Here is a 23,004-nt window from a genome sequence, read left to right as displayed (position 1 = left end):
GCCTCAAGGAAAAAAATAGCTCTGTAATCCCATGTTTTCAATTAATATTCTCATTCTATTGTTTCTTATTTCTGATTTACATTTATAGTTTGAATTTGTGCAATAAATACACAGACATTTCTAATTGGATTCTACAGGCAAGTAATTTGATTTGGAGCTTCAATGTTGAGTGTGGAGGCAGAGAACAGAACGATTACAACCAAGTGCGTTGGCACAGATTGTTGGTGCGGGCTTAGTGTCTTAGCAACAAGAGGAGATGAGCTTTAGGAACAGAGTTAACTGAGTCACATGGAAGATGTGATTCATAGAGCTTCATATTAAAAAAAAATAAAGAAGTCTTAGTTATTGCGGCTAATTAGATACTAAGCTAATGCAGTTTTAAAACCAAACAAATGCAATTTTCAAAAATTAAAATTTGTCTTCTTTGATTCTTGATTATCAGCTAATGAAGTTGCCATGATGCAGTTTAGTTTCATTTCTAATTTGTTAAACTGTTTTATTATTGTCACATGTACATCTGTATATGTGAAATTATGTACAGAGGTCTCTGCATCTCCCTCAATTGGATCCTCGACTTCCTAACTGGAAGACCAGAATCTGTGCGGATTGGTGATAACATCTCCGCCTCGCTGACGATCAACACTGGTGCACCTCAGGGGTGTGTACTTAGCCCACTGCTCTACTCTCTCTATACCCATGACTGTGAGGCTAGGCATAGCTCAAATACCATCTATAAATCCGCTGATGACACAACCATTGTTAGTAGAATCTCAGATGAAGATGAGAGGACGTACAGGAGTGAGATAAGCCAACTAGTGGAGTGGTGTCACAGCAACAACCTTGCACTCAACATCAGTAAGACAAAAGAGCTGATTGTGGACTTCAGGAAGGGTAAGATGAAGAAACACATACCAATCCTCAGAGGAATCAGAAGTGGAGAGAGTGAGCAGTTTCAAGTTCCGGGGTGTCAAGATCTCTGAGGATTGAACCTGGTCCCAAACAAATCGATGGCAGTTATAAAGAAGCAAGACAGCAACTATACTTCATTTGGAGTTTGAAGAGATTTGGTATGCCAACAAATACACTCAAAAACTTCTACAGATGTACCATGGACAGCATTCTGACAGGCAGCATCACTCTTTGGTATGGGGCGGGGTGCTACTGCACAGGACCGAAAGAAGCTGCAGAGGGTTGTACATTTAGTCAGCTCCATCCTGGGTACCAGCCTACAAAGTACCCAGGACATCTTCAAGGAGCGGTGTCTCGGAAAGGCAGCGTCTATTATTGAGGACCTCCAGCACCCAGGGCATGCCCTTTTCTCACTGTTACCATCAGGTAGGAGGTACAGAAGCCTGAAGGCACTTACTCAGTGATTCAGGAACAGCTTCTTCCCCTCTGCCATCCAGTTCCTAAATGAACATTGAACCCTTGGACACTACCTCACTTTTTTAATATATATTATTTCTGTTTTTTGCACGATTTTTAATCTATTCAATAAACATATATTGTAATTGATTGATTGATTCATTTATTTATTATTATTATTATTTTATTTTGTATTTTTCTTTTATATTATGTTTTGTATTGAACTGCTGCTGCTAAGTTAAAAAATTTCACGACACACGCCGGTGATAATAAACATGATTCTGACTCTGTACCAAAACATAATGAAAAGCTAGCCTTGCATACAAATCATTTCATTACAACAATGGTAGTGTGATCACTCAAGTCGAGTATGACATTTCCATAAGTGGTTGTCAATCGGTAGGTCCTTAGGTGGCTGTAGTGGCTGACCTGGGATCCACATATTCTAGTGTAGTGTGAGCACAAGTAAGTGATGGCTATAGTTAGTAGTAGGGTCTTTTGGTTGTTCAGTTTCTCCTTTCGTAGCTGCCACTTTTTACAACAAATGGCATTACAGCAGTGCATTGAGGTAGAACAAGGTTAATCTATAACAAAATGCAGAATGAAGTATTACTGTTACAGAGAAAGTGCAGTGGAAGTGGACAAAAAGATTGCATGGTCATAACAAGATAAATTGTGAGGTCAAGTTTCATGTTATTGTACCAGGGAACTGTTCAATTACAGTCATGCAGTCTTATGAGAGGAAAGTAGAAGCTGTCCTTGTCCCTGGTGGTATGTGCTTTCAGGCTTTTGTACCTTTTGCACAATGGGAAAGGGAAGAAAAGAGAATTTCCAGGGTGAGTCTGTTCTTTGGTTATGCGGGCTCTTTACTGACATAGTGTGAGGATGATTTCCATAATGTTTGAACTGTGTTCACAACTCCCTGTTCTTTCTGGGGGTCATAGGCAGAGCCATTGCACACCAAGCTGTGATGCATCTGGAAAGGACACCTTCGGAGGTGTATTGTTAAAAATTTGTTAGGGTCATTGGGAACATACCATATTTCTTCAGCCACCAGAGGAAGTAGAGGCACTGGTGAACTTTCTTGGCAAGGGTGTCTTCATGATTGGAACAGGACAGACTATTGGTGTTCACGCCCAAAAACTTTCAACCCTCTCAACCTCATCACTGTTGATGTAGACAGGAGCATTTGCACCATACCCTTCCTGAAGTCAATGCTAAACTCTTTTGTTTATTGACAATGAGGGTAAGATTGTTAACATGAGACCTTGTCACTAAGCTCCTTCTCTCCTTCCTGTACTCCCAACTCATCATTATTTGAGATGTAGCCCACCACAGCTGTGTCATCTGCAAACCTATGAATGGAGTTGGAGCAGAATCTGGCCATGCAACACAAGACAAAGGGATGTTGTACATGCCTTACTTCACTTAGCTCAGTATAAAATGGTCAACAGAAGAACACAAGAAAGTAAGAGGTGAAGCATGCCACTTAACCTCAAACCTACCCCACATTTCATATCACCATAGCAACAGTGAACTGGCTTCAGTTCTCTTCTGTGCCAGTTCCCCAAACCCTCAGTTTCCAATTCTGGATAATTTACCTATTTTCTCATCAATAGACCATAAGGCCATACGATAGTAGGTAAGTATGCAAGAACATACCACATCAGATCAGAATTAGGTTTTCTGGCCCATCAAGTCTGCTTCACAGTCAATCATGGCTGATTTATTTTCTCTCCCAACTCCATTCTTTGGCCTTCTCTGCATAACCTATGATGCTCCTACTAATCAAGACTTCCTCCAGCAGAAAATTTGTTGCAATAATCCTAAAGTCTGGGTTGATACCACAGGGAGGGTTATGCTCCAGGCGTGGACCTGCTCCAGTCTCGAAAAGGGCAGTTCATTTTGTATGAACATCACTTCCTTTATGTAATCTGTTTCTTATACCATTTCCTGTGAGGGTTACTTTTTATTTTAATTTGAAGTGCATGGTGTAAAGACATGCATCTCCATCCACTCTATATTTGCCTTTGAAGCAGCCTGTGAGTCTTAAGTTTTTGGTAAAATTAGTGAGCATTGAGTAGATATATTTCAAAGGGGGTACTATCATTGCTCCATGGGTTTACTCTTGTTTAGATTGTGTATTTGTGGAATGTTGCGTATCTATCCTACCTTGGTTAACACCAGTTGTGAGAATAATTGACAGTATTAGTATATTCAGGTGCACTAAGATTCAGTATTGGATTTAAAATGCATTTTTATTGAACTCTCTGTATTTTCGCTAAAATTACCCAAGCTTCCATCTTGGGTAATTTTAAGAAGTTGTTTAGCTTGCAGCATAAATGCACATTGAGGGCAGTAGATGATCCCTGCTATCCTGTAAAATACAGTTTTTCTAAGAGCAGAAGACCACACTGGGTTCCACTCCTGTGCTCAATAAAGAGACCACAGAGTGTATGTCAGACATGATCGACTGGCAGAGTAAACGCGATGGGCTGAATAGCTTAATTCTGCTCCTTGTCTTATGGTTTTGCTTGTCAATGGGTTTTTTTTTAAAAATTCATTGCACAGGGCATTGATGTAGAACAAGGTATAGCAACAAAGAAAATAAAGTGTTACAGTTACAGGGAAAGTACAGTGCAGGGGAAAAAAAAGAGCAAGGTCTTTACGAGGTTGATTGTAAGTCCAAGAGTTCATCTCATAGATAGATAGTTATTTTATTGATCCCAAATGAATTTACAGTGTCATAGTAGCATTACAAGTGCACAGATATACAAATATTAGAAGGGAAATAAGAGAAGAATGAAATATAAGTTACCTCAAACAGTCTAACAGGAGTGGGTTATCACCTCCTCGACTATAGGTTGACTCACCATAGAGCCAAGTGGTCGAGGTTAAGAATGACTGCATATTACGCTCTTTTGAGCAGTGCAGTTATCTTAGACTATTACTGAAAGTGCTCCTCTGTTCAGCCAAGGGGGCATGCAGAGAGTGAGAAACATTGTCCAGAATTGCCAGGATTTTCGGAAGGGTCCTTTGTTCTACCACAGCCTCCAGTGTGTCCAGTTTGACTCTTGTAACAGAGCCAGCCTTTCTAACCAGTTTATTGAGCCTGTTGGTATCAGCTGTGTTGATACAATTGCCCAGCACACCACCACATAGAAGATTGTACTAGCGACCACATATTGCTAGAATATGTGAAGGAGAGGTCTGCATTGTCCAAAGGATCTTAGTCTCTTCAGGATGTAGAGGTGACTTTGGCCCTTGTACACAGCCTCTGTGCTGGTGCTCCATTTGAATCTATCATCCAGGTGCACCACCAGGTACACCCTCGTCCTCACCATTAATAGTAACAGGGAACAGTGCAGGCTTAGTCTTCCTAAAGCTCATCACCATCTCCTTTGTCTTACTAATGTTGAGCAGCAGATAATTCAGCTTGCATTATTTGGCAAAATCCTCCACAAGGGTCCTGTATCCTGTCCTCCCTTTACACACCCAACTATTGCTGAATCATCAGAGAATTTCTGCAGATGACACATCTCAGTGTTGTATCTGAAGTCTGAGGTAAATAGGCTAAATAGGAAGGGAGCCAATACAGTCCCTTGTGGGATTCCGGTGCTGCTTCTAGCCATGTCTGACACACAGTTGTGAAGCCGCACAAACCCGTGGACTGCCAGAAAGGTAGTCCATTATCCAGGATTCAATGGAAGTGCCAACCTGCATTGAACGGAGCCTTTCCCCTAGCAACGAGGGCTGAATGGTATTGAAGGCACTTGAGAAATCAAAAAAGCATGATCCTCACAGTGCTGCCTTGCTTATCGAAAATGGGAGTAGGATCAGTTCAGCAGATAGATGACAGCATTGTCAACTCCATTGTGCACCTGGTAGGGAAACTACAAGGGATCGAGGATTGGTCTGACCAGGGAGCAGGGGATTGTACAAGGAGTCCATCCAAGAATCTGATAACAGTGGGATAGAAGCCATCATTGAGCCTGGTGCTATGTACTTACTTCTTTAAGCTTATCATCCCTACTGGGGCATAGGCTGCTGGCAGCAGCTGGCTGTTGTCCTCTGTCCTGGGCCAATCTTTCAAGTTGTCCTCAGGTATAGCCCATCTCTCCCAGTGATGAGGTCTTGAAGCTTCTGTTGTCATTCCTGTAGCTCTGAGTTTTTAACAGGATGGGGTTGTTAGACCCATGCCCAACCAACTTCCTTTTGCAGCTGGGCTTGGCACCATTCATAGTGAACTTCTGATAGTGCGTGCTTTGCAGCTTTTGTATCTTTTGCCTGATGTGAGAGGGGAGAAGAGAGAATGTGTGAAATATTGTGCTAAGTAAAAAGCACTGATCAGATAATAGAGGAATTTTATTAGCTCTCTGAGAAAAGTTTACTTTGCATTACTGGCTGTTATCTTGTCAAAAATGCTTTTCGTATTGTTCATGTGTTGACTGCACAGTTTGTTGATCAGTGTCATGTTCCGGTTAACAGTAGGTTGTAATTTTTATTTCAGAGCACAGCTGTGGTGGGTTAGTGCAAGGCCCTAATGGCACCATCGAGAGCCCCGGATTCCCTTATGGATATCCGAATTATGCAAACTGCACCTGGATTATCATTACTGGGGAACGAAACCGGATACAGCTGGTGTTCCAGATCTTCGCTTTGGAAGAAGACTTTGATATTTTATCTATCTATGATGGTCAGCCGCAGCAGGGAAACTTGAAGATGAGGTAAGATGTCATCTGTTATGAAATGAGCTCATGCACTCTGCACTCAACAGTTTGGTGATAGATGCGTTCCTTTGCTCTTTGTCTGTGGTTGTGTGAAAATCTCGGGTATTTCCAGTAACTAAATATCAACCTGTTCCAAATTTTATTGAAGTTAAGTGCAGTTTTTTAAAGTTTGAACCATTTTAAGAATTCAACAAATGTTCAATGCCACAATTTGAAAATTACCATAGGATGTAGGAGCAGAATTAGGCCATGAAGCCCATCGAGTCTATGCTGCCAATGATCATGACTGATTTAATTTCCCTCTCAACCCCATTCCCTGCCTTCTCCCAGTGACCTTCGATGCCCTGAGTAATGAAAAACTTATCAAACTCAGCTTTAAATCTATCCAATGACTTGGCTGCCACAGCTGACTGTGGCAATGAATTCCACTGATTCATCACCCTTTGGAAATTTCTCCTCATTTCTGTTCTAAAGTATATCCTTGTATTCTGGGGCTGTGTCTTCTGGTCCTAGACTCCCCACTATTGGAAATATCTTCTGTTGTCTCCTTGAATTAATTATGTTTTGAAATACAGCTTATCTCATTTTGGGTGAAGTAATATCCGAATGCTTTCTCCTACTATTGTCTCCCTCTTTGCGGGTACAGAAAACGGACCAAAGGGTTAACTGCAGTACTTTTGCTGTTGTCTCTCTGTTGGAAAACAGAGTAGTTCATGGCAACAGTTTCTCTGATACTCTCAGTGGTAGATGGCTCCCTGCAGTCAGAGCTTCAACATAAACTGTGTGAGGAGCTGCTGATTCAACCCCAAGACCTACTGTTCCCGGTGTTTAATCTCAGCTATGATCAACATGAATATATCAGTCATGATCAAATGGTGGAGCAGAATCAATAGATTGAATGGCCTAGTTCTGATTCTATGTCTTATAGTCTTAAAACAGTTGAGAATAATGCCTTGTTTATGACTCAGTAGTTGGATTTATAGGTAGTATGTTGGATTCTTGGCAGATAGGTGAAAATCTCCATTTTTGTCTATCAACAATAAACATGTTTTCTCTGCCAGCTGATTCACCAGTAGTGTTATAACTGATGACGTCTTTTAGCAAATATAATTTCAGTTAATGAAAGGAAATAAAAGTGACTACAAGGGGCATGTCAGTGCATCCATTTTGGTCATGGTACTGACAAGTTAAAATTACTAGATTTTCTTTCAAGAAAGGAATGATTGCTGTTTTTAGTCTAATTTGTACAAAAGTGTCACTAATTTCTTGGCAATGGTGTAATTTGCAAATCGCTTGTATTCTATCCGGTACTTATGATAATTCTACAAGGAATTGTAATAAATTCTCAATTGCAAGAATATCTGTCTGAGTTTGCCTTCAAATGTGGGTGCAATAATGCACTAATAATTATGGCATCGACTTAAGCTATGAGGGCTAATGATGCATCACCTTGTTCTAATCACTTTACTGATTTCAATAATCCCTTTGTAAACAAGTTGATCCTTTCTGTGGTAACAGGAATTATTTCCACATGAGCTATAAAATGTAGGAATAGGAAAGCATCATTGCATCACTGGCTGGTATGTAAATTCCAATGCACATGAACACAAGCAGATATACAGAATGGTGATACTTAGCCAGTTCGATCATGAGTACAGCTCTCTCCGCCATTCTGGACTTCTACAAGAGGCGATGGCTCAGGGAGGTAACAGCCATCACCAGGGACCAACACCATCTGAGCCAGGCTCTCTTCTTCAAAATGCCATTAAGTGGGAATTACTGGAACCTGAAGACCCACATCTCAAGGTTGAACAAAACCTTCTTCCCCACTGCCATCAGGTTGTTCAAGCAACCTGAAAATATCACTCTACTCATGACTACCTTCTCTGGAACTTCTTGCAGTCCTGTGCTTTGAAATTTCCATACCAGTCTGCAACCAGTCGGAATGCTTTCATCTGTGCATCGCAGTCTTTGTTGACAAGCTGAATTGCCTGACATGTCAAAGAAAATAGAAATATCAGTGTGCCTTCTTCATGGTTGCATCTAAGTGCTGGACCCTCTAAACAAGTGTCAAATAACAAACGTGAGAAATTCTGAAGATGTTGGAAGCCCGAAGCAACGCACACCAAAATTTTGAACCATAACTGTGAATAAAAGTAAGCAGGAGAAATATAACCAGCAGCTGCAAAAGATAATTTATCCCTTCACTTACCCTTGCAAGCAATCAAAGTACTACATCTACTCATTTACCTCCATCCAGGATTCCAAACAGTCCCTCCAGATGAGGCAACACTTCACCTGTGAATCTGCTGGGGTCATTTATTGTATCCGACACTCCCAATTAGGCTTCTTTAATATTGGTCATACCCATCGTAAACAGGGGACCACATTGTTGAACACCTCTGATCCATCTGCCAAAGGCAGACCTTCCCAGTGACAAACATTTTAATTCCAATTCCCATTCCCGTTCTGGCTTGTCAGTCCATGGCCTCTTCTTGTGCCATGATGTGGCCAATCTCAGTGTGGAGGAGCAGCACTTTATATTCCACTTGGGTAGCTTCCAACATGATGGCATAAATATCAATTTCTCATTCTGGTCAAAAAAAATCCTTCTCTTTTCCTTTTTCTGTTCCCCTTTCTGGCTTCTTGCATTTTCTTACCTGCCTATCACCTCCCTCTGGGTCTTCTCCTCCTCCCCTTTCTCCAGTGGACACTCTCCTCTCCTATCAGTTTCCTTTCTCTCTAGCCTTCCCACCTGGCTTCACCTATCATCTTCCAGCTATCCTTCGTCTCCTTCCCCAACTTTTTATTATGGCATCTTTTCCCTTTCCTTTCCAGTCCTGAAGAAAGGTCTCGGCCCAAAACATTGTCTGTTTTTTTCATTTCCATGGATGCAGCCTGACCTGCTACGTTCCTCCAGGATTTTGCGTGTGTTGCTAAGATAATTGTGATTCCAATACACAAAAGATACCTTTTATTCTTGGAGTTGACATTCTAATTGACAGGGAGAACGAAGTTTGTACATGTGATAAGCAAAGTATTGTTTCGTAAAGTCAAGTCAAGTCACTTTTTATTGTCATTTCCACCATAACTGCTGGTACAGTACACAATAAAAACGAGACGATGTTTTTCAGGACCATGGTGCTACATGAAACAATACAAAAACTATACTGAACTACATAAAACAACACAAAAACTACACTAGACTACAGACCGTAAGACCATAAGACATAGACAAAGGAGCAGAAGTCGGCCATTTGGCCCATCGAGTCTGCTCCGCCATTTTATCATGAGCTGATCCATTCTCCCATTTAGTCCCACTCCCCCGCCTTCTCACCATAACCTTTGATGCCCTGGCTGCTCAGATACCTATCAATCTCTGCCTTAAATACGCCCAATCACTTGACCTCCACTGCCACCCGTGGCAACAAATTCCACAGATTCCCTACCCACTGGCAAAAAAAATTCCTTCGCATCTCTGTTCTGAAAGGGCACCCTTCAATCCTCAAGTCATGCCCTCTCATACTAGACTCACCCACCATGGGAAACAACTTTCCCACATCCACTCTGCCCATGCCTTTCAACAATTGAAATGTTTCTATGAGGTCCCCCCCTCATTCTTCTAAACTCCAAGGAGTACAGTCCAAGAGCGGACAAACGTTCTTCATATGTTAACCCTCTCATTCCTGGAATCATTCTAGTGAATCTTCTCTGTACCCTCTCCAACGTCAGCACATCCTTTCTTAAATAAGGAGCCCAAAACTGCCCACAGTACTCCAAGTGAGGTCTTACTAGTGCCTCACAGAGCCTCAACATCACATCCCTAACCAACATCACAGACCTACCCAGGACTGCATACAGTGCACAAAACAGTGCAGGCATTACAATAAATAATAAACAAGACAATAGGCACAGTAGAAGGCAGTAGGTTCATGTCATTTCAGACTCTGGGTATTGAGGAGTCTGATGGCTTGGGGGAAGAAACTGTTACGTTGTCTGGTCGTGAGAGCCAGAATGCTTCAGTGCCTTTTGCCAGATGGCAGGAGGGAGAAAAGTTTGTATGAGGTGTGCGTGGGGTCCTTCATAATGCTGTTTGCTTTGTGGATGCAGCATGTGGTATAAATGTCTGTAATGGCGGGAAGAGAGACCCCGATGATCTTCTCAGCTGACCTCACTATCCGCTGCAGGGTCTTGCGACCCGAGATGGTGCAATTTCCGAACCAGGCCGTGATGCAGCTGCTCAGGATGCTCTCAATACAACCTCTGTAGAATGTGGTGAGGATGGAGGGTGGGAGATGGACTTTTCTCAGCCTTCACAGAAAGTAGAGATGCTGCTGGGCTTTCTTTGCTATGGAGCTGGTGTTGAGGGACCAGGTGAGATTCTCCGCCAGGCAAACACCAAGAAATTTGGTGCTCTTAATGATCTCTACGGAGGAGACGTTGATGTTCAGTGGGGAGTGGTCTACAGTGCTGAGCCTTTATGCAAACCATGACATCAAGGCTGAGAACAACAGAAAGAAAATAAAGCAAAAGCATTGAACAGAAAACAGTAACATCAGAGGTCACATTAACCTTCGGAAAACTTATTTAAGACAGGAAGTGCCAGCATTGAATTGAAGATGGTCCAGCGAAAGTTCAGGAGATTGATTCCAGAAATGAAAGTGTTAACGTATGAGGAACATTTGATTGCTTTGGGTCTGCACTTGCTGGAGTTCAGAAGGATGGGGGGATCTCGATGAGACCAATTAAATATTGATGTGGAGAGCATGTTTCCTATAGTGGGGTAGTCTAGGACCAAAGGGCAGAAATTTGGAATAAAAAGATCTTTAAAATAGAGATGAGGAGGAATTTCTTTAGCCAGAGGGTGGTGAGTCTATAGAATTCATTGCCACAGATAGCTGTGGAGGCCGAGACATTGGGTATAATTAAAGCTGAGGTTGACAGGTTCTTGATTAGATCTTGATTGGAGTGCCAGATGTGGGGTCCTTGGGAGACTCCCAGCCTCCCCAAGGATTACACCTGCACCAGGTGCATTGAGATGAGCCTCCTTAAGGACCGTGTTAGGGATCTGGATCTGGAGCTGCAACTTGACCTGCAGCTAATTAGGGAAAGTGAGGAGGTGATTGATAATACCTATAGAGAGATAGTGGATAGCACCTCTGTGACAGGCCCCGTCGATACATGGTTTTAGATACTGTTGGAGAGATTGACCTGACAGAGGAAGGCCCCAGCAAACGGGACTCCAGCACTCTGCCCAGTGCCATGATCAAGAGAGCAAGGAGAAATGCAGTAGTTATAGGGGATTCCATAGTGAGGGGAACAGACAAGAGATTCTGCGAGACGGACAAGGATACCCGGATGGTGTGTTGCCTCCCTGGTGCCAGGGTACGGGATGTCTCAGATGGGGTCCAGAGTATTCTGAGGAGAGAGGGCTAGCAGCCAGATGTCTTGGTACGTGTTGGTACTAATGACATAGACACAAAAAGAGAGGAGGTCCTGAAGGGGAGTTACTGGGAGCTAGGAAGAAAATTGAAAAGCAGGACCTCCAGAGTAATAATCTCAGGATTACTGCCTGAGCCACGTGCTAATGAAGGTAAGAATAGCAGAATTAAGCAGATGAATGTGTGGCTAAGTAACTGGTGCAGGGGGCAGGGCTTCAAATTCTTGGATCATTAGGATCTATTTTGGGGGAGGTATGACTTATACAAAAACGATGGGTTACACCTGAACTCAAAGGGTACTAATATCCTGGTGGGATTGTTTAATATAGCTATTAGGGAGGGTTTAAACTAAGTTGGCAAGGGGAAGGAAACCAGGGTGTTAGGATTGAGGAGGAGGAAAATAGAAATAAGTCAAAGATACTGTGCAGCAAAGATGGCAAGGAGGACAGGCAGGTGAATAGATAGGATGATTTGCTGTGCGATAGAAATATAGCAAAATCAGTAACAGATACTGATCTAAATGTACTGTACTTAAATGCATGCAGCATTAGAAATAAAGTGGATGACCTTGCTGTACAGCTACAGGTTAAAAGATATGACATTGTGGTCATCACCGAGTCATGGCTTAATGATGTATATGATTGGGAGCTGAATATCCAAGGATACACAGTGTATAGGAAAGATAGGAAGGTTGGTAAAGGGGTGGGCGTAGCCCTAATGGTAAGCAACAATATCGAATCACTAGAAAGAAGGGACATAGGATCAGAAGAGGTAGAATCCTTATGGGTAGAATTAAGAAATGGCAAAGGTAAAAAGACACTAATAGCAGTTATATACAGGCCTCCAAACAGCAGCCAGGATGTGGACTACAAGTTACAGCTGGAAATAGAAAAAGCGTGTCAGAACGAAAATGTCAAGATAATTATGGGGGATTTTAATATGAAAGTGGAATGGGAAAGTCAGGAAGGTACTGGATCTCAGGAGAGGAGGTTTGTAGAATGCCTACGGGATGGCTTTTTGGAGCAGCTTGTCCATAAGCCCACCAGGGGATCAGCTGTTTTGGATTGGGTGCTGTGTAATGAACCTCAGGCGATTAGGGAGCTGGAGGTAATGGAACCCCTTGGAAAGTAGTGATCATAATATGATTGAGTTCAGTTTCAAATTTGAAAAGGAGAAGCTGGTATCAGGTGTATCGATATTTCAGTGGAACAAAGGAAATTACAGTGGTATGAGAGAGGAACTCGTCATAGTCATACTTTATTGATCCCGGGGGAAATTGGTTAAATTTCTAAATTAAACTAGCCCAAGTTGATTGGAAAAGTAAGTAGATGGAGGGAAGGTAGAGCAGAATTGGATGAAGTTCCTACAAGAAATAAGGAAAGTGCAGGAAAATTATATTCCAAGATAAAGGAAAATCATGAATGGACAAATGGCACAAATGTGGCTAACGAGAGAAGTTAAGGCTAAAATAAAAGCAAAAGAGATGGCATACAAGGAAGCAAAAATTAGTGGGAAAAGTGAGAACTGAAAGACTTTTAAAAACTTACAGAAGGAAACTAAGAAAGTCATTAGGAAAGAAAAGATGAATTATGAAAGGAAGTTGGCAATTAACATAAAAAAGGATACTAAGAGTTTTTTTAAATATATGAAGAGTAAACGAGTGAGATGGGTAGATATAGGACTGATTGAAAATGATGCTGGAGAAAGTATAATGGGTAACAAAGAGATGGCAGAGAAACTGAATGAGTATTTTGTATCAGTCACAGTGGAAGACATTAGCTCCATACCTGACAGCCAGAGGTCTCAGGGAATAGAATTAGGTACAGTCAAGATTACTAGAGAGAAAGTGCTTGGGAAGCTAAATGGACTAAGAATAGATAAGTCTCCCGGACCGGATGAGGTGCACCCACGGGTTCTGAAGGAAGTGCCTTTGGAGATTGTGGAGGCACTGGAAATGATCTTCCAGGAGTCAATAGACTCTAGTATGGTTCCGGAGGACTGGAAGGTCACAAATGTAGTTCCGTTGTTTAAGAAAAGAGGGAGGCAGCAAAAAGAAAATTACAGACCTATTAGTCTGACATTGGTATTTGGAAAGTTATTGGAGTCGATCCTCAAGGATGAGGTTATGAAATACCTCGAGGTGCATGACAAGATAGGCCTAAGCCAGCATGGTTTCATGAAGGGAAGATCCTGCTTCACCAACCTATTGGAATTTTTTGAGGTAATCTCAAATAAGGTTGACCAGGGAGAGGCTGTGGATGTTGTGTATTTGGATTTTCAAAAGGCCTTCGATAAGGTGCCGCATAGGAGGTTGCTTAATAAGATGAGAGCCCATGGAATTACAGGAAAGATATTGGAATGGGTGGAACATTGGCTGATAGGCAGGAAGCAAAGGGTGGGAATAAAGGGATCCTATTCTGATTGGTTGCCAGTTACTAGTGGTGTTCCGCAGGGATCCAGTGTTGGGGCCGCTTCTTTTTACAATGTATATCGATGATTTAGATTATGGATTAAATTATTTTGTGGCTAAATTTGCGGATGACACCAAGATAGGTGGAGGAGCAGGAAGTTTTGAAGAAACGGAGGTTGCAGAGAGACTTGGTCAGTTTAGGAGAGTGGGAAAAGAAATGGCAGATGAGATACAATGTTGAGAAATGTACTGTTGTACGTTTTGGAAGAAGAAATAATCTGGCAGATTATTTAGGTGGGGAGAAAATTCAAAAATCGGAAGTGCAAAGGGACTTGGGGTCCTCGTGCAGGATACCCTAAAGGTTAACCACCAGGTTGGATCGGCAGTAAGGGAAGTGAATGCTATGTTGGCATTCATTTCAAAAGGGTGTATAAGAGTAAGGGGGTGCTGATGAGGCTCTATGGGGGACTAGTGAGACCTCATTTGGAATACTGTGTGCAGTTTTGGTCCTCCTATCTTAGAAGGGATGTACTGATGTTGGAGAGAGTTCAGAGAAGATTTACGAGGATGACTCCTGGAATGCAGGGACTAACATATGAGGACCGTTTGTCGGCTCTTGGACTGTATTCATTAGAGTATAGAAGAATGAGAGGGAATCTCATAGAAACATTTTGAATTTTGAAAGAGTTGGACAGAGTAGATGTGGAAAGGCTGTTTCCCTTGGTGGGTGAGTCTAGGACATGAGGCCACAGTCTTAGAATTGGAGGGTACCCATTTAAAACAGAGATGAGGAGAAATTTTTTTAGCCAGAGGATCATGGATTTATGGAATTCGTTGCCGCATACAGCTGTGGAGGCCCGATCATTGAGGGTGTTTAAGGAGGAGATTGATAGGTATCTAATCAGTCAGGGTATCAAGGGATATGGGGAAAAAGCCGGAAGTTTAGCTCATGGTGGAGTGGCGGAGCAGACTCAATGGGCCAAATAGCCTACTTCTGCTCCTTTGTCTTGTGATCTGGTGAGAAAAGTTATGGGGAGATGGAAGCACAATAGGGTTAAGAGGAATAATAAATCAGCCATGATGGAATGTTGGAGTAGATCTAATGGTCCAAATGACTCTATGCTACTCCTGTGCCTTATGGTTAAGCTCTTCTAGTCGAAACCTAATAATGGGTCATAAAAATTCTGAGGTGAGAGTTGAGCAAACTTAACACAACCCTGATGGTTGTAATTGTTGTTATTTTACAGCAAATTCACTTGGCACTTAGGGCATCTCCTGAATGTGTGATTTCCATTATTTTAATGGAATTTGCTTTTAAGAGGAGTGTTGAGCTTTGGGCACTACAGTAGTGATTTGTCTAAGTAGTATTGAATGGCTATCATTCTTTAAGTAGCTTGAGAAAGTGTAGAACAAGCACTTTGCACAATCAGTTTAATTTGTCCTTGTTACAGATTCCATCTTTAGAAGTATTTTTCCTGACTCTTAACCCTCAGCAATATCCTATGTTTTAAACCTGGTAGATATTTCTGTCACTGAACATCAATGGTCACCAATTCTGGATAGGATTTTTTTTAGGATAGGATTTAAGTTGGTTCTTAGATTTGGCGGTTACAGGCAAACCCAGTATTAATTGCTCATTTGAGAAGTATTGATGAGTTGCCTTCTGAATTGTTAAAGATGTTATGTTATAGAAACATAGAAAAACTACAGCACAATACAGGCCCTTCTGCCACAAAGCTGTGCCGAACATGTCCTTATCTTAGAAATTACCTAGGGTTACCCATAGCCCTCTATTTTTCTAAGCTCCATGTACCTGTCCAGGAGTCTCTTAAAATACCCTATCGTATCCGCCTCCACCACCGTTGCCGGCAGCCCATTCCACGCACTCACCACTCTCTGTTTAAAAAAAAAAAAAACAAACACTTACTCCTGACATTTCCTCTGTACCTACTTCCAAGCACCTTAAAATTGTGCCCTCTCATGTTTTCCTGGGAAAAAGCCTCCAACTAGTCACATGATCAATGCCTCTCATCATCTTATACACCTCTATCAGGTCACCTCTCATCCTCCATCGCTCCAAAGAAAAAAGGCCCAGTTCATTCAACCTATTCTTATAAGGCATGCTCCCCAATCCAGGCAACATCCTTGTAAATACTCTGCACCCTTTCTATGTTTTCCACATCCTTCCTATAGTGAGGTGACCAGAACTGAGCACAGTACTCCAAGTGGGGTCTGACCAGGGTCCTATATAGCTGCAACATTACCTCTCGGCTCCTAAACTCAGTCCCATGGTTGATGAAGGCCAATACACCATATGCCTTCTTAACCACAGAGTCAACCTGCGCAGCAAGTTTGAGTGTCCTATGGACTCAGACCCCAAGATCCCTCTGATCCTCCACACTGGCAAGAGTCTTGCCATTAATACTATATTCTGTCATCATATTTGACCTACCAAAATGAACCACCTCACACTTATCTGTGTTGGACTCCATCTGCCAATTCTCAGCCCACTTTTGCATCCTATCAATGTCCCGCTGTAACCTCTGACAGCCCTCCACACTATTCACAACACAACCTACCTTTGTATCATCAGCAAATTTACTAACCCATCCCTCCACTTATTCATCCATGTCATTCATAAAAATCATGACGAGAAGGGGTCCCAGAACACCACTGGCGACCGACCTCTATGCAGAATATGACCCGTCTACAACCACTCTTTACCTTCTGTGGGCAAGCCAGTTCTGGATCCACTAAGCAATGTCCCCTTGGATCCCATGCCTCCTTACTTTCTCAATAAACCTTGCACGAGGTACCTTGTCAAATGCCTTGCTGAAATCCATATACACTACATCTACTGCTCTACTTTCACCAATGTGTTTAGTCACATCCTCAAAAAATTCAATCAGGCTCATAAGGCACGACATGCCTTTCACAAAGCCATGCTGACTGTTCCTAATCATATTACGCCTCTCCAAGTGCTCATAAATCCTGCCTCTCAGGATCTTGAGGGAACAACAGGGAACAACATCCGCAACCCTCCAATCCTCCGGAACCTCTCCCATCCCCATTGATGATGGAAAGATCATATGTTGTGAAAATTCCATGGCTTGTAGAAGCAAGTTTTTACTGAACAGCTTTGCAACATTTTCCTTCACTGGGATCTGACCTCAAGCATTGAGAAGCTGCTGTTTTGTCGTTGCAGAATCCAGTGACAAGACATAATAATAATAATAATTGGTGATTGGGTTATTCAATGTTCAAAGTAAATATATTATCAAAGTTTGAATATGTCACCATATTCTACACTGAGAATAATTTTCTTGCAGGCATTCACAGTAGAACAGAGAAAGGCAATTGAATCAATGAAAAATTACACACAAAGACTGACATACACCCAATAAATTACTTTAAAAGAAAATAAACTATGGGGTGCAAATAATAAATAAATAAATAAATAAGTAAATAAACCATGCTGGCAACATGAGGTCCTGGACCTGCTGCTGTGGGACTTAAGGCTCCTGTGCCTCCTGCCCAATGGCAGCAGTGAGAAGAGAGCATGGCCTGTATGCTGGGAGTCCTTGATTAAGGGTGCTGTGTTGGTGTGTCAGTATTTCTCAATGGTGTGAAGGTCTTTACCTGTGATGGACTAGGCTGTATCCATCATTTTTTGTAAGCTTTTCTGCTCTGGGCAGTGGTATTTCCATACCAGTCTATGATGAGAGTACTGTATCCAGTCAAGATACTCTCCACTGTGCATTATAGAAGTTTGTTAAAATTTTAAATTATATCCAAAATTATGAAATCTAAGACAGTAGAGGCATTTTATGTCTTTATGGTGGCACTTATATGCTAGTCCAAGGATGGATCTGTGCCACTTAGCAACCCACCTATTTAACCCCGTCCTCATCATTGGACAATTTACAATGACCAATTACAGTAACCTGCCAACTGGTATGCCTTCAGACTGTGGGAGGAAACTGAAGCACCCCGAGGAAACCAATGCATTCCACAGGTGGTATGTACAAACTCCTTATAGAGGATGCCGGGACTGGATTCTGAACCCCCACATGTACAGTTTTTGTATGTAGTTAGTTTAATATGAGGGGAAAATTGGCTCAAGGGAGCCTAATGCTTTAGGTTTCATCCCAGGAAGAGGCTGATAGAACTCTTTGCAATACAGTGACAGGTATCCTGAAGTAGGTATTCATGGAGACATGTAGCATCAGTTCCCAACTTTACTGAAAATCAGAGTCTGTTGTGAACTAGCAGGAGCTGGCAATGGTACTAACTTATGATGCTGAACAGCATGCATTGGAAGGCAGCCAGGCAACAGTCAGCAAAATAAGGATCACGACTCATCAATAAATCAACAAAAGGCTTGTAGGCTATGAGTGTGCTCTGTCTCCCATTTTTAAAAACTGAATGAATGCTTGGTTGAGCAAAGATTTATTTGAAACCTTTCAATTTTCTCTCTGTCAAATGGAAGTTGAAACATGTCAGGATGTTAGAACTGGCTGTGGTGGAATATTGGTATTGCTTAGCTTTGATGACAACTCTTGGTGATAGTGAGAGAAGGCTGTGTTCACATTGCAGGTAATTGGGATAAAATGAATGAAGAAGTCCATCACCACTACTGGGGCATAGGCTGGCGGCAGTAGCTCAACAGAGTCCTCTGTCCTTCGCCAGTCTTTCAAGTTCTCCCCAGGTGTAGCCCATCTTCTTGCTTTATTCTTCCCCTCCTAGGGATGAGATCTTCGGAGCTTCTGTTGATCTTTCTGTAGCTTTGGGTTTTTATGGATGGGATTGCTGGCTCCAGGTCCGTTCCTACTTCTTTCTCAGCTGGGTTTGAAAATGTTTCTGGTGGAGTTAAAGATTTATTTGAAAACTTCCTTCAATTCTCTCTCCATTAAGTTGGATCTGGAACATGTAAACACATCAGAGCTGGCTGTGGAGGAATATCAGTGTTGCATAGTTCTGATGGCAGCCCTTGGTCATGGTGAGAGAAGACATTGTTTAATTTGCTGGTAATTTGGGTAAAAAGCTGCAGCAGAATTCAATGGCAAACAAGGGCTGAGGCTCAGGCAAATCATAAACACAAGAGATTCTGCAGACTCTGGGAATCTTAAACAACACACACAAAATGCTGCAGGAACTCAGCAAGTAAGGCAGCATTTGTGGAAGGGAATAAACAGTCGACATTTTGGTCTGAGACACTTTATCATAACTGGAACTGAAGGGGGCAAAGTCAGAATTAGAAGTGGGGGGTAGGGGAAGGAGATACACGAAAGCAAGTGAGGGGGTAGGAGGGAGGTTGAGGGAAGAGGAAGTGAGAAGCTGGGAGGTGATAGGTGGAAGAGTTAAGGGCTGAAGAAGAAGGAATCTGGAAGGACAGGAGAGTGGGTCATGGAGAAAGGGATGGAGGAAGGGAATCTGAGGGATGTGATTGGCAAGTGAAGAGAAGCAAAGGCGAGGACAATCTGACATTTGCCCACACTTGCCAGATTGTTGCCCACAATGAATGAGGAATGGGAAAAGAGAGAAATTGGAGGAAGATATAAGCAGCCAATTTTTTGAACAACACACACACTCTCACCCCATCTCTTATCCTCACCCACCCAATACCTCCCTCTGGATGCTCTCCTCATTCCTTTTCTTCCATTGTCTACTGTCCTTTCCTATTAGATTTCTTCTTTCCTCCTTCAAGGAGACTGGGAAGGAAGGGGGTCAGAACCAGTATATGGAGGTGGGGAGAGGGGAAGGGCTACAAGCTGGCAAGTGCATTCTCACTGCTCCCCCTCTTTGATCTCTACTGCTCTCCCTCCATGGTCCACTTTCCTCTCCTATCGGATTTCTACTTCAGTCCTTTACCTCTTGCACCGATCACTTCATCCTCCTCAGACACTCTCTCACCTTCCCCCTCACCTGGTCTCTCCTGTCACCTGCCAGCTTATCTTACCATATAACCATATAACAATTACAGCCCGGAAACAGGCCATCTCAGCCCTTCTAGTCTGTGCCGAACTTTTACTCTCACCTAATCCCACTAACCCGCACTCAGCCCATAACCCTCCATTCCTTTCCTGTCCATATAACTGTCCAATTTAACTTTAAATGACAACACCGAACCTGCCTCAACCACTTCTGCTGGAAGCTCGTTCCACACAGCTACCACTCTCTGAGTAAAGAACTTCCCCCTCATGTTACCCCTAAACTTTTGCCCTTTAACTCTCAACTCATGTCCTCTTGTTTGTATCTCCCCCACTCTCAATGGAAAATGCCTATCCACATCAACTCTATCTATCCCCCTCATAATTTTAAATACCTCTATCAAGTCCTCCCTCAACCTTCTACGTTCCAAAGAATAAAGACCCAACTTGTTCAACCTTTCTCTGTAACTTAGGTGATGAAACCCAGGTAACATTCTAGAAAATCTTCTCTGTACTCTCTCTATTTTGTTGATATCTTTCCTATAATTCGGTGACCAGAACTGTACACAATACACCAAATTTGGCCTCACCAATGCCTTGTACAATTCCAACATTACATCCCAACTCCTACACTCAATGCTCTGATTTATAAAGGCCATCATACCAAAAGCTTTCTTCACCACCCTATCCACATGAGATTCCACCTTCAGGAAACCATGCACCATTATTCCTAGATCCCTCTGTTCCACTGCATTCTTCAATGCCCTACCATTTACCGTGTATGTCCTATTTTGATTAGTCCTACCAAAATGTAGCATCTCAAATTTATCAGCATTAAACTCCATTTGCCATCTTTCAACCCACTCATCTAACTGACCTAAATCTCTCTGCAAGCTTTGAAAACCTACTTCATTATTCACAACTCCACCTATCTTGGTATCATCTGCATTCTTACTCATCCAATTTACCACCTCATCATCCAGATCATTAATATATATGACAAACAACATTGGACCCAGTTCAGATCCCTGAGCTCCTATTTCTCCCCCCCCCCCACCTTTTATTCTGGCTTCTGCCCTTCCTTTTCGAGTCATTTTCAACTGAATGAAATGTTAACTTTCATTTTGAGAGGACTAGAATATAAAAGTGAGGATGTACTGTAATGCTGAGGGTTTTTAAGCGTTAGATCACACCGAGTATTGTGAGCAGTTTTTGGTCCCTTATCTAAGAAAAGCTGTGCTGGCATTGGAGAGGTTCTAGAGGAGGGGATCTCATTGAGGAAAGAAAGGGCTATCGTATGAGGAGTGCCTGAGGGCTTTAGGTCTGTATTCACTGGAGTTTAGAACCACGAGGAGGGGATCTCATTGAGACCCATTGAGTATTGAAAGGTCTAGATAGAGTAGATGTAGACAGGATGCTTCTTATTGCGGGAGGAGTCTTGGAATAGGACAGGGGGCACAGCCTCAGAATAGAGGTCCATTTAGAACAGAGAGGACGAGGAATTTCTTCATTTACAGGGTGGTGAATCTATGGAATTCAATGCCACAGACAGCTGTGGAAGCCTTGTCATTGGGCATAATTAAAGTGGAGTTTGATTGCAGACTGCCTCCAGCACAATCCTTCGACTATTTTGGTCATAGACAAAAAAAAACTTATTTCACTGTGCATGTGAGAAATAAAGCTGATCTAGGAGCAGTGCACAAGTTACCTTCCCACATTTATCTGAGGTTTCCCACAAGTCAGCTGCCTGATCCTCTCTGGCTATATTGTTGGGCTTTCAGGCAACTTTAGAAATCCATCAATTGATTCTTTTTCTTCGTGAAAGATAAAACTGGTGGTCAAAAAAGATTTTTTGTATTAAAATTATGTACCTTTTATCATCAGACACGGAGGCAGCACAGCAAAATCATTTCTACAGGCTAATACTTGCCCAGTGTTCTTGGTTTGTACAAACTAATTACAGTCAACTCAAAATGTTGCAACTTTGCATAAATTCTCAGGGCTATTGTAACAGAGTCAGAGATTCATAAAGCCCACTGTGCCCATGCCAACCCATTAAACCTTATCTCTTCATATTTGCATCAACTCCCGACTGGATCCACTACTCAGTTATACACTAGAATATAAAAGCGAGGATGTACCGTAATGCTGAATTTTTATAAGGCATAGGCTAGACCACACTTGAAGTATTGTGAGCAGTTTTGGGCCCATTATCTTAAGAAAAGATGTGCTGGTCTTGGAAAGAGTTCAGAGGAGGTTGACAAGAATGATTCCAGGAATGAAAGGATTAACGTATGAGGAACATTTGATGGCTCTGGCCCTGTACACATTGGAGGTTAGAAGAAAGAAGGGAACTCTTAGTGATACCTATAGACAAGACAGTATGGACATGGAGTGGATGCTTCCAATCATGGGAGAGTCTAGGACCAGTGGGCACAGCTTCAGAATGCAAGAAAGTTCCTTTAGAACAGAGGTGTGGAGGAATCTCTTTAGCAGTGAATCTGTGGAATTCATTGGCACAGATGGCTTTGGAAGCCAAGTCATTGGGAATATTTAAAGTGGAATGATAGGTTCTGGGTTAGTAAAGGCAGAATAATAAATCAGCTATGAGCAAATGGTGGAGCATACTCAGTCTCCTATTTCAAATGGTCTATACATCCTTCGGTAGTCATGACCAAAAATAAACTTCCTCCATTTCTGCCCATCGTTCTCCCATACAGTTCCTGCCAAACATCCAACTTGCTATTCATCATCCCTGATTGAAAATTACCCATCCTGAGGCACATTATATCACAACAGAATGAGAAAGAGAAGATTAAAACATCTTATGTGAATAATTATCTGTGTTTCAATTCCTCCTTTGCCTGAATGGAATTCTGGTGGATTTTCTTTATATTTCTGTATGAATGGTTCATGATTTCAACTACAAGCTGGCTATGTGTCAGGGTGAATCTCAGGCAGGCATTCAAAAAAAGTGGAGATTGTTGTAATTAAAGGATATACAAATTGGATGCAGTCCTCCCTCTCTGTTTGATCCAATTGTGGAACAGCTGTTGTTCAGACTAAATACAATAAATACACTGGACAGCAAAGATTTTGCTTCCTGAATACCTTTAGGTGTATCTTAT

General features: G+C 42.2%; 1 protein-coding gene across 1 annotated transcript in view; it reads left to right on the top strand.

The window, feature by feature from the left end:
* Window positions 1–23,004, top strand: part of csmd1a (CUB and Sushi multiple domains 1a) — a 2,254,753-nt gene that overhangs the window by 312,519 nt on the left and 1,919,230 nt on the right. The window contains exon 2 of the mRNA XM_072251121.1: window positions 5,876–6,092. Within this exon, the coding sequence (XP_072107222.1) occupies window positions 5,876–6,092 (217 nt within the window). The remainder of the gene's footprint in view (window positions 1–5,875; window positions 6,093–23,004) is intronic.

Source organism: Mobula birostris, chromosome 2 (assembly GCF_030028105.1).
Source record: "Mobula birostris isolate sMobBir1 chromosome 2, sMobBir1.hap1, whole genome shotgun sequence".
NCBI lineage: Eukaryota > Metazoa > Chordata > Chondrichthyes > Myliobatiformes > Myliobatidae > Mobula > Mobula birostris.
Note: the sequence above shows the minus strand (reverse complement) of the source record. Positions and strands in the feature narration are given on the sequence as shown.